Source organism: Asterias rubens, chromosome 14, assembly GCF_902459465.1.
Source record: "Asterias rubens chromosome 14, eAstRub1.3, whole genome shotgun sequence".
NCBI lineage: Eukaryota > Metazoa > Echinodermata > Asteroidea > Forcipulatida > Asteriidae > Asterias > Asterias rubens.
In genome coordinates, this window is record NC_047075.1 from 6,816,245 (window position 1) to 6,828,440 (window position 12,196).

A 12,196-nucleotide genomic window follows, 5' to 3' on the forward strand; every position below is an offset into this window, starting at 1 on the left:
GATAATAGTGAAAGAAAAAACACACTTGTCACACGAAGTTTGATTTCGAGACCTCAAGTTCTAAACCTGAGGTCTCGAAATCAAACTCATGGAAAATTACTTCTTTCTCGAAAACTATGTCACTTCAGAGGGAGCCGTTTCTCACAATGTTTTAAGCCACCAACCTCTCCCCATTACTTGTCACCAAGTAAGGTTTTATGCTAATAATTATTTTGAGTAATTACCAAAAGCGTCCACGGCCTTTAAAGGCTACGCAATGTGATGAACTACGTAACTAAGATCTGTCTACAAGTACATGTATAAAAATGATAAAAATAACATGTACATGTATGCATGGAAATGATAATGGTCAAGAGATAATGGTTTGACTACGTGTCACATGCAAACATGGGAACAAAATGTTTGGCCAAAAGTATGAAACATGCAACATGTACTACTCGTATGAATCTTGTACAGTGTACATGCATAGGAACATCATGTATGGGCAAGTACCATAGAGTTATATATAAGAACTAGAGGGCGCACGAGTGATGCTTCGTGCACAAACGCCACGGGACCGCAAGATGACAAGCGCGTCATCCTGCACGTGCGTTGAATATGAAATACACATTTGAGGTTTTTGCTGTTTGTTCAACTTACAAAATGGCCGCACAAACACACGCTGTGAGATGCCAGTTTTGTTAACTTAGAAAATGGCCGCCTGCGCGCATGCCGGAGCGCGTATATAGGCCAGTGCGCCCTCTAGTTCTTATATATAACTCTATGGCAAGTACTGATACATGGAACAATGTATGAATCGTGTGTATCTTGGACAGTGTACGTATACGTACATCTGCAAACATGGGAACATTGTGTATGGGCAAGTATGAAACACAACATTGTTATACCTCTGTACAAACTGTGAAGTTTGACTGGTCGAGAACCAATCACGTGACGTGCTACAAAAACTCATGTACCGTGGCTAAGGAAGCACGCTACGCGTACTGCACAGCGCGCCGGGCAACATGAAAAGTGATGTACACAGGTGTATAACACCTTGATCGTTCCCACCGTTGGTTGATTTCCAGCACTGTACGAAACACACGCACGTTCGTGGGAACAGGTGAAGAATTGTTTCTTATTTGAACTATTCGTCTGCTTATTAAACCATGATTAACCTATGCATTGCTCCTTCTTAATAATGTTTGAAGTTGACAACAGAACTTCGAGAAGAGGAATAACAATGTTACCAAGGTATAACAGAACAATTGTTGCACGCTGTGACTGGAGTCCATGGGTTTTGTACACCCTTGGTGGCAAATGCCATTTTCCCTCTCGGGTGTACAAAACGCCATGGATCCCGTCACAGCGTGCAACAATTGTATAATGTAAAACTCGTATGAATCTTCGACAGTGTCCATGCATAAACGGGGACATTATGTACGGGTTATAATGAAACATGCAATCATTGAATGCTCAAACCACTCACCGTTCTCCAGAACAATGTCGCTGCCTAGAACTAGGTAGCCATCATAACAGGAACAAGAATATAAATAGGATTTGAAACTTTGCATGGTGGAAATACAATAGGGAGTAGGGAGGCTTTTAGTTCCTGGCCTACCTACACCAGAGGGATTTCTACAAGAATATAAATGTCAGTTATACCAACTTTATAGGGTCTTGAGCAATGTATAATCAGTGGTGTTTGAAGCTTTGCATGGTGTGGAACATAAGATAAGAATTAACTAAAAATAGTATACATGCGGGTACAACCATGACCCAATTTCATAGAGCTGCTAAGCACAAAAATTTGCTTAGCATGAAATTTCTTCCTTGATAAAAACAGGATTACCAACTAAATTTCCAATTGCTGCATATTGCTTGTTAGTGGAATTTAGCTGTTGTTTGCTTATCCTGAAAATCACGTGGAAATTTGGTTGGTAATCCTGTTTTTATTAAGGAAGAAATGTCATGCTAAGCAAATTTTTGTGCTTAGCAGCTCTATGAAATTGGGTCCGTGTGTAAAATGTCTTTTGGACAAGTAATGGCTCTGAAAAGAGCCAGTACCTTCGTGACGTTTGTCTATAGTTTGGCCTTTGTCTGACACATACAGTATCTCTTTGATTGCCAAACAATATCTGACACTTTTTGTATCCCTGTATCGACCCATTTCACCTGGGCCCAATTTCATGGCTCTTCTTACCGTAAGCAGAGAATCGGCGCTTACGGAAGCAGGAAATTCTGTGCTTACGGCAAGCGTATTTCACGGGTTAGCGGCGAATTTGGGTTTCTACGCGTGCATACTTCACGTTACTAGGCATTCTACGCTTACAAGGCTAGCGCAGAAATTTGGCGCTTGCACGTAAGCGCGATCGCAAGCGCAGAATTCGGCGGTAAGCAGAGCCATGAAATTGGGCCCTGACGTCATCAGCAAAAAAATCTTGAATGCGCCATACTGGTGGGCTATTTCACTGTACGTTTTTATATATAACTCTATGGTGTGCGTTATGCAGTAAAAGTGCGCGTTTTAGGAGACGCGCATTAATACACGTAAACCTAACTTGCCCACCAACATGATGAGCGCGGATCAGTCGCCGCGTGTGACGCGCTTGCAAGAGGTCAATACGAAACCTCTCTAATAAAATTGTAAAGCACCGTTGTCCTGCTGCTATAAAGTACTCTATGTAAGAACCCAGAATTAGTATTTTTCAAAATTATCTCCCATCAAGATCATCAAGTTGCTTCAGTTATGAATAATATTCTAACAATAAAAAACAAATGAGAATACATTACTTGTAATCTGCACTGCTAGACGTCAGCGGGATGTGGGTTGGACTCATCATGGACCTAGAGGGCGCTCTACTTGGTGACTCATGGACATTTTTACGTCGCAGTACAGCATTCAGAGACTCACTTTCAACAAGCTTTGACCTGTCAAGAAAAAAAAATGGAGATAAACATAAGTTCATTTTATCCATCACACCTAACCAGTTGATTTTGAAAGACATAATGTACTCGGGTGGGATTCAAACCACAGACATAAAGAACCTATAGACGGACAGCACCTATGGAAATCAACGTCCAGATATTGTAATTGTGTCGGCACCAGACTATACCCCTAACCGTGGGCAAAATCTGTGAAAAGGCAAGCGAAAACACGTGTAAAGCAATGGGCAAGTGAAGAGATGACGACAGAAAGTGTGTGTTGTTAGGGTAAACAAATCACCAAAGTCTAAGAAACAATGTAAGATCATTAGCTAGATACCTTTTCTGCCGTTAGTTGTTTGCTGTTTCTCCTCCTCTTTCTGAACTTTCTCCAAAACGATGAAAGTAGAAGAATTTTATACAAAAAATATGTTCGTCACACTTTCCGACCAAAAGGCGCGTCGGTGCGTGTTTTGCGCCGGGCGCTGATGACGCATACCGCATAGACTTACGTGCTACTGATACGCGATTGTTTGGTGCGCATTCGACGCGAGCGTACACAACACAGAGGGCAATAGTATGAACTTGCGTTTCAAAGCGAGTTTAAATTGGACTTCCCGGAAAAAAGGTTTTAAACATGACATTGTAACAGTTCAACCTCAACGCCCAACATTTGCAAACAGTCATATGGATTATTTTTTAAGTGTTGTCTTACGTACATGTACATAGTCAGGCTACAATCCCGCATCGAGTCATTATCTCATGCAAATTTATAAAATATAATTAAGACGGTGCGGGCACTGCCTCAAGGTTATACCCAAACGTGTACTAAAGCAGCGGGTCGCGCGTTAACTTCCGCCCACGGTTTGAGAAAGTACAAAATTACAGTTTGGCGCCCCCTACTGTCCGTCTATAGGTTCTTTATGTCTGTGATTCAAACCCATAAGCAGTTCTAAAGCAGTGTCTTTAATACCAACTTGACCATCAAGATTGCCTGTTAGCTACAAGCAGTTTGAATTCTTTATTGTAGAAGCTGATACTGCAACGACTTAAAAGATATTAAATTTGCATTTTGAGGATAAAGAATATTACTTTTGAAATAACCCTATCACCGATGTGTGTTAGCACTAAATGCTCACTTATGTATGCTTACCTCAGATCCTCTACCTCCTTGATGTACCCCTCTACCATCACGACCCTCAACAATCATCTCTTCATTAGCACCAGCAACTCCTTATCCTACCCTCCTGTCACCTAATACCCAGTTCCTCACGTCAGATCTCTACCTCCTTGATGTACCCCTGTACCATCACGACCCTCAACAATCATCTCTTCATTAGCACCAGCAACTCCTTATCCTACCCTTCTGTCACCTAATACCCAGTTCCTCACGTCAGATCTCTACCTCCTTGATGTACCCCTCTACCATCACGACTCTCAACAATCATCTCTTCATTAGCACCAGCAACTCCTTATCCTACCCTCCTGTCACCTAATACCCAGTTCCTCACGTCAGATCTCTACCTCCTTGATGTACCCCTCTACCATCACGACTCTCAACAATCATCTCTTCATTAGCACCAGCAACTCCTTATCCTACCCTTCTGTCACCTAATACCCAGTTCCTCACGTCAGATCTCTACCTCCTTGATGTACCCCTGTACCATCACGACCCTCAACAATCATCTCTTCATTAGCACCAGCAACTCCTTATCCTACCCTCCTGTCACCTAATACCCAGTGCCTTGTGTGTTAGCACTAAATGCTCACTTATGTATGCTTACCTCAGATCTTCTACCTCCTTGATGCACCCCTCTACCATCGTCATCATCTCTTCATCACCACCACCCACTCCCTACTCTACCCAACGTACCCTCCTGTCACCCAATACCCACTTAGCCCAGTTCCTTACCTCAGATCTTTACCTCCTTGATGCACCCCTCTACCATCGTCATCATCTCTACATCACCACCACCACCGCCAACTCTCTACTCTACCCAACCTACTTTCCCGTCACCCAATACCCACTTAGCCCAGTTCCTTACCTCAGATCTTCTACCTCCTTGATGCACCCCTCTACCATCGTCATCATCTCTTCATCACCACCACCCACTCCCTACTCTACCCAACGTACCCTCCTGTCACGCAATACCCGCTTAGCCCAGTTCCTTACCTCAGATCTTCTACCTCCTTGATGTATCCCTCTACCATCGTCATCATCTCTTCATCACCACCTTCCCCATCTCCTGTCATCTTGCTACTGAGACCCAATCTTGCCTGTTCAGCTAGCAGCACAGCTATCCTTGATGTCTGAGAGTCAATCGTCTCCTGCATGGCTTTCACACGTTGTCTCAAGTTTTCCGTTTCAGTTTGAAGCATTGTGTTCTCATGAAAGAGATCGTTGATTTCTTCAACACCATCTGCATTTACCTGCCTTTTACCCTGAAATACAAAAGTTGTTAGATGTTAGTAATTTCTTTTCAAACTGGGAGTTGAACATTGCATTCCTGACGCCCCTTGTTTATGTGAGATCACGCTGTTGTTTATTTATAAGTTCGCTGGTGCTCTGTGTCCAATTTAGTGCAGATTTGTAGGTAACCATCGATCACTTTCTTGGCACATCATTAGTGATTGCTTTTGTATTAACTTGTCAGCATCCCAACACTACAGATGAGTATACAAGAGCATTTTGTCAGAAAATTTAATTTAAGGATTTTTTTATCTGATGCGTCTCGCTTATTGCATGAAAACTGTGAAGATAACAAAAGACCTTTCACCACAGGGTGATGGCAGGTACTGATAAATAGTTTGAGCATGCATGGTTTGGTTATAACGCCTTGCGCCGTTTCACATGCCTGATATCGGCAATTCTAAACAGGGATACCATTTTTTGAGGTTTTGATTTAGAAGGACTGATGTGGTTAATAATAAAAACTAACCTGTTTATATTCCACAAGTTCTTCCTGTAGCTCCCTGATCTCTAATCTTAACGCTGCGAGTTGTCGACTTGTCTTATCCTGGTTAGCAACAACCACATTCTTGATGTTCTTGGCTCGGTTGGCATATCTTAAGGTGTTTAGGGTCTCCATGAAATCACGGTCGGATGGACTGACGCACGCTATCATCAGAGTACGACTGCCAAGAAATAAATCAAAAACAGGGATGAAAGTGGGTGAAAGTAAACCATAAAACCCACGATAACACCCCTTACAAATATTCTGCTTTTTCATTGGTTTAGAGCGCGTCACATGACATGTCTTAGTTTTACTATAAACGTGGCCGTGTGATAGTGCATCATTTGCCGTGTGATCACACAGCTTGCAGTACCCAGACGTCCATTACACGTGCGAGGATGATACATTAATAGTCTGTAACCATTTCGGTTAAAAGTTTTCGCAATTTGCATTCGCGTCGTCTGTGGATTGTAGCATTCATGTCTGTAACTAAATAGTAGTACAGTTTAGAAATGTTTGGGGTGTTATAAAACAAATATTGACTGCTTTTACTCATGCTATGGTTAAAACTATGACTCCCTCGGTGATCTCGGGAGTCATAGTTTAAACCATACATGTAGCACTCAAAGCAGTCAATATTTTAATTCTAGCCAACTTTCTCTATCGGGCCTGGAATTTCAACGTTGAGAGGGTATAGGCCACTTTCATTTTGCTATCAAAAGCTTACGAGTGGCAAGAAATTTTTCCAAACAGTGGTTTTTCTTATTATGTAAATTTGTTATGCAAGTCGCCAGATACACAAGGCCTGAAGGCCGTTGCCACCTACTCCTAGGGCTGAAACAGGGTTTCCCCTTTTACAGTCTATATGGATGTAGGCTGGGTATCATCAGTTCGAAGCCTGGCCGGTAGAGCAGAAAGCACTACCTCCCCAATTTTACGTAGCAAGTGTCCTGACCGGGATTTGAACCCACACTCTGCTGATCAAACACCAGAGCTTGAATCCCGTGCTCTTAACCGCTCGGCTGAAGACTTCAATTCCTTTTTCGGCTGAAGACTTCAATTCATTTTTCGGCTGAAGACTTCAATTCCTTTTCACCCTTACACTGATGTGTATTAGCACTGTATACTCAGTACTTTGTCGAGTATTTTTTATGGTAAATATGGTTTAAATCTTGAAAAGCCGACATGCTCAGGGCTTGTCCGGGGCTAACACCAAGTCCACTTTGGCCTTACTACTTTAGTGGGAATCGAACCCTTAGTTGACATACCTGTTGCCTCCCAGCGAGTCTTGTAGCAGTCTAGTCAGCTTAGAGTCCCTGTATGGCACATGGCTTGCACGCTTTGTAGGGTCTCCTAATGCACTGATTACGTTACCTAATGCAAGCTGCAACAGCAAGTAAAACAAAAGTTTATTTTAGTGGCATTTTAAATCAAGGTTCTACACATGCAAAAGTTAGCATACATGTACGTATATTGGGCTGGTATGCACGTACTGCAGGCCAAATGCACACAAATGTAGGCCGAAACGCATATAAAAAAATCTTAAAACCTTTGGATCAATTGGTAAAGCAGTTTTTGGCTACTGCTTACCATGGCATTTCGCTCCTACATGTACATGTACACGAGTGAAATAGCATGAAACAATTCAAAGTTTCCTTTTGAACATTTTCAGAATGGGGTCCTAGAAAATTGATAATTGTAGACGGCCCCCTCGCCTATTTTGTGGGTTAATCACCTTACTTCACAAGGCCATGAAAGACTACTTCAAAGTAAGGGCTACACTTAACCGAATTGGGGCGTTGCTTACCGTGGCATTTCGCTCCTACATGTAAACGCGCGAAATAGCATGAAACAACTCAAAATTTCCTTTTGAACATTTTCAGAATGGGGTCCTAGAAAATTGATAATTGTAGACGGCCCCCCTAGCCTATTTTGTGGGTTAATCACCGTACTTCACAAGGCCATGAAAGACTTCTTCAAAGTAAGGGCTACACTTAACTGAATTAGGGCGTCGACCCAAATCAAATGCCACCAGGGGAAAATTGCCTACTAAGCTTGGGCGATATCGAATTATTTTATTTACGATATATCGCTGATAATATATCGCGATATTCAATATAATCGTGATTAATTAAATTTGACATCATCAGTCTTCAAACTCCCAGTGAAAGTTGTAGAAGAGACAGTAATAGCATAAGAGAGGTGTTCTAATGACCTATTCTTCTGGTTTTACTCCAAACCTATGGAGTGCAAGATGTCTCAGCTAGGAAATACTTAATTGATATCGCGATATATCAATATTTCGATTAAAACCAAATCGAAAAACCGATATCGAAATAATTTCCAAATTAATATCGCGATATTCGATAATATCGTGATATCGCCCAAGCTTATTGCCTTCTACTCCTGGCGCTGAAACAGGCTACCCCTTCACAGTCTGTAAGGATGTAGGCATGGGTATCATCCACTAGGAGCCACCTACTCCTGGGGCTGAAACAGGGTTACCCCCTTCACAGTCTGTAAGGATGTACGCTTGGGTATCATCCACTAGGAGCCACCTACTCCTTGCGCTGAAACAGGGTTACCCCCCTTCACAGTCTGTAAGGATGTAGGCATGGGTATCATCCACTAGGAGCCACCTACTCCTGGGGCTGAAACAGGGTTACCCCCTTCACAGTCTGTAAGGATGTAGGCATGGGTATCATCCACTAGGAGCCACCTACTCCTGGGGCTGAAACAGGGTTACCCCCTTCACAGTCTGTAAGGATGTAGGCATGGGTATCATCCACTAGGAGCCTGGCTGGTAGAGAAGAACTAACTACCTTCTTAACTTTTTACAGAGCAGTTGAGGTTACATGTAAGTGCCTTGCCAAAGGGAACAAGTGTCATGATTGTATTCGAACCAACACCAGATCTCGGGTCGGATGACATAGAAAGCTCGACCACGAAACGCCATGACAAATTTGTTGAAGTTTGGCTAAATGGTGTTTTTATTGAAAACTGGAAGATGAAATTACCAATACTCTTCCAACAAGCGAGTACTTATATTTCCTTTAATTCCAAAAAGCTGATTGCTACTTTACCAGTCCACAGTTGATTGATATGCCTTCCTTTGCACGGTCCCCCGTAGCACCGGTTCTCTTTAACCGCTCTGATCCAGCAAGATCAACAAAATGGAACTTAGCAGTCAGCGTTTCAAACTCGTTCATTCCGGAGTTATCCTCAGTCTTTTCCTGTTCTTCCTCATTATCTTCATTTGACTGCGGGTCAAAAGTCAAATATTTAAATTAAATTAATAATTTTACAGGTAAAAATACCAAGTACATGTAATAATAATAATAATAATAATAATAACCAGGGTTTCTCAAGGTGCTTTTAAAGACAGTGGACACTATTGGTAATTGTCAAAGAACAGTCTTCTTACTTGCTGTATCTCAACATATGCATACAATAATTAACTGAGCTCGACTGGTCATCGGAGTTGCGAGATACCTACATGTATGAAAGATAAAAACACCCTTGTCACACGAAGTTGTGTGCTTTGTACGTAGATGCTTGATTTCGAGAAACTCTAAACTTGAGGTCTCGAAATCAAATTCGTGGAAAATTACTTCTTCCTCGAAAACTATGTCACTTCAGAGGGAGTCGTTTCTCACAATGTTTTTTACTATCAACCTCTCCCATTACTCGTCACCAAGTGAGGTTTTATGCTGATAATTATTTTGAGTAATTACCAATAGTGTCCACTGCCTTAAACATTATTACCCCTGGACACTGGGCTTGAAGTCATGCCCTAAACCATCTCAGCTCCCTGGGGAGTTTACAGCCTGTGTGTGCCAATTATATGCCCTGCTCGGCTAAACCAATCACAAGAACCACCTTTGTCCTCGCAGGTACCTATTTACCCCTGGGGTGGAGAGAGGGTATGGTTAAGTATCTTGCTCAAGGAAACAAGTGTCACGACCGGGATTCTAACCCACACTCTGCTGAACAAAAACACCAGCGCTTGAGTTCGGTGCTCTTATCTGCTCGGCCACGACACCCGACTAAATACTAAACACATTGAAAACAAGGATAACGAGTAATACTCTCTCTCACGAATGTCTACTGTACCTCTTTTACAAGACGCTGTTGTTTGATATGTAAAGTGAAGATAGCGTGAGATCTTGAGCTCTGTGCGTTCATGTTGGTGCTAGCCGTCGTCCTCGATAACGCACCACCTTGGAGGCACACTAACGTCTAGAGGAAAAGAAAAAACACACTAACCTCAAACCAGAGTTCAAACGAGGCATGATATTTGGTCCTTGGACAGTAAAGAGCTGACCAACTTGTGTACAATGTGATTTTACTAGTCTTTTTTATAAGAAACTGGACACTATTGGTAATTGTCAAAGACAAGTCTTCTCACTTGGTGTATCTCAACTTAAGCAAAAATAACAAACCTGTGGAAATTTGAGCTCAATTGAACGCCAAAGTATTCAAAAATTCTAAATCTTGAGGTTTTGAAATCAAATTCGCTGAAAATTACTTCTTTCTCGAATACTACGTCACTTCAGAGGGAGCCATTTCTCAATATGTTTTATACTATCAACAGCTCCCCATTACTCGTTACCAAGTACAGTTTTATGCTAATAATTATTTTGACTAATTACCAATAGTGTCCAATGCCTTTAAGCAGGTCTATGAAATTGAGCTCAAGTCTTGTGCGCAATATTTATTAATAAAGCTCTGTTAATTTAGTGAGACGCTTACCTCTTGCTCTGATGCTACAGTTCTTGTCGTCACGCCAACCACATAGATACCTCCCTGGGCGTCTTCATGAATCTTGATGTGAGATTTCTTATGCTGTCAAAAAAAAAAAAATGGAGGTTGTTCATTGGCCAATCCTGTGCACTGCGCGTACAAATATGTGCGTTTCGATTGGCCTGTCAAGTTTTACCTGTAAGATGGCGGCTGGATGATGTCAATGCATTAGGTCTGTAGAAAGCTTCCATTATTAAAAGGGATGTACTTTTTGTTGGACAAAAAAACACAATGTCCACAGATTTACACTAAACTCATACAGTTTGAAGATAATGATAGTAGAAAACTTCCCTGAAAATATTACGTGCCGAGGTGCTGTAGTTTTTGAGAAATGAGTAAAACAATGTCATGGAAATAGTTTTTGTCTCAGTGATTATGAGACGAAAATTGTTTTAGCATGTAAAAATGTATTTTCATTATATTGTTTTACTCATTTCATCACAGCACCTCCGCAACTAATATTTTTAGGTGCGCTTTCTACTATCATTATTTTCAAACTGTGTAGGTTTAATGTAAATCTGTGGACATTGTGTTTTGTATTACAAAACTAACCCAAATCCTTTAAAGGGTATTATGGTATTGGTACTTTTTGTATGACTCAACACTCAATACACAATGTCCACAGATTTACACCAAACTCACAGTCATGACAGTTTGAAAATAAAGCTGGTAGAAAGCTTCCCTTAAAATTGTTGTTGCTGAAGTGCTGTAGTTTTTGAGAAATGAGTAAAACAAGTAACAAAAATAATGTTTGTCTCTAAAGATGAAAATTAATTTAGCACCGTGACATTGTATTTCTCAATCCTCAAGAAATACAGCACCTCAGCAAGTAGTATTTTAAGATAAGCTTTCTACTATCATAATCTTCAAACAGTGTAGGTTTAATGTACGTGTAAATCCGTAGACATCGTATTTTGTGCTACACAAAGTACACAAATCCTTTAAAGTACATGTATTAATTGCAGAGGTGCTGTAGTTTTTGAGAAATGAGTAAAACAGTTTTGTGAGATGAAAATTATTTTGGCACGAAAAACAGATTTACACGACTCTCCTAAAAACATTGCAATGTGATTTTTAATTTTTTTTTTCTCAACAAATTTGATGACTAATGAACTTCTAACATGTCTAAAGATAAATTACATGAATGTTGCATGTAACTTCAATCACAGTGAGTAGGAATTCATGTCATGGCAAAAAAAAACTACTAAAAAATCTACAAAAGGTATCAAAACCCTTTAAGGCACTTTTAACTCTTTCTTATTGAGTGTGAATGAAGAGTGATGAGAATAAATCTTGCTTAATCACAGACTGACTTCAGTTATTGATGTGAGTCGATAGGGTGTGTACTTCATTGCCAATTACTGTAAGTAGCATCTTGGCCATGTGCCATCAAATAGTACTGACACATGCATGGGTAACATCAGAAGATGTTTAGAGGATTTGGGTACTTTGTGTAGGAAACAAAACACAATGTCCACAGATTTACACTAAACTTACACCGTTAAAGGATAATGATAGTAGAAAGCATACCTTAA

The 12,196-nt window shown here is 40.9% G+C and overlaps 1 protein-coding gene across 7 annotated transcripts in view; it reads right to left on the reverse strand.

Annotated features, from left to right (window-relative positions):
- LOC117299067 (kinesin-like protein KIF21A) overlaps window positions 1-12,196 on the reverse strand; it is a 63,275-nt gene that overhangs the window by 36,607 nt on the left and 14,472 nt on the right. For 6 of the 7 annotated variants that reach the window (XM_033782478.1, XM_033782475.1, XM_033782473.1 and 3 more), the window contains exons 5-12: window positions 10,611-10,703; window positions 9,972-10,097; window positions 8,942-9,118; window positions 7,127-7,242; window positions 5,844-6,039; window positions 5,078-5,346; window positions 2,773-2,910; window positions 1,469-1,498 (exon numbers count right to left, since the gene is read on the reverse strand). In XM_033782478.1, coding sequence (XP_033638369.1) covers window positions 1,469-1,498; window positions 2,773-2,910; window positions 5,078-5,346; window positions 5,844-6,039; window positions 7,127-7,242; window positions 8,942-9,118; window positions 9,972-10,097; window positions 10,611-10,703 — 1,145 coding nt within the window. The remainder of the gene's footprint in view (window positions 1-1,468; window positions 1,499-2,772; window positions 2,911-5,077; window positions 5,347-5,843; window positions 6,040-7,126; window positions 7,243-8,941; window positions 9,119-9,971; window positions 10,098-10,610; window positions 10,704-12,196) is intronic. The other variant, XM_033782476.1, reaches the window with a different exon arrangement.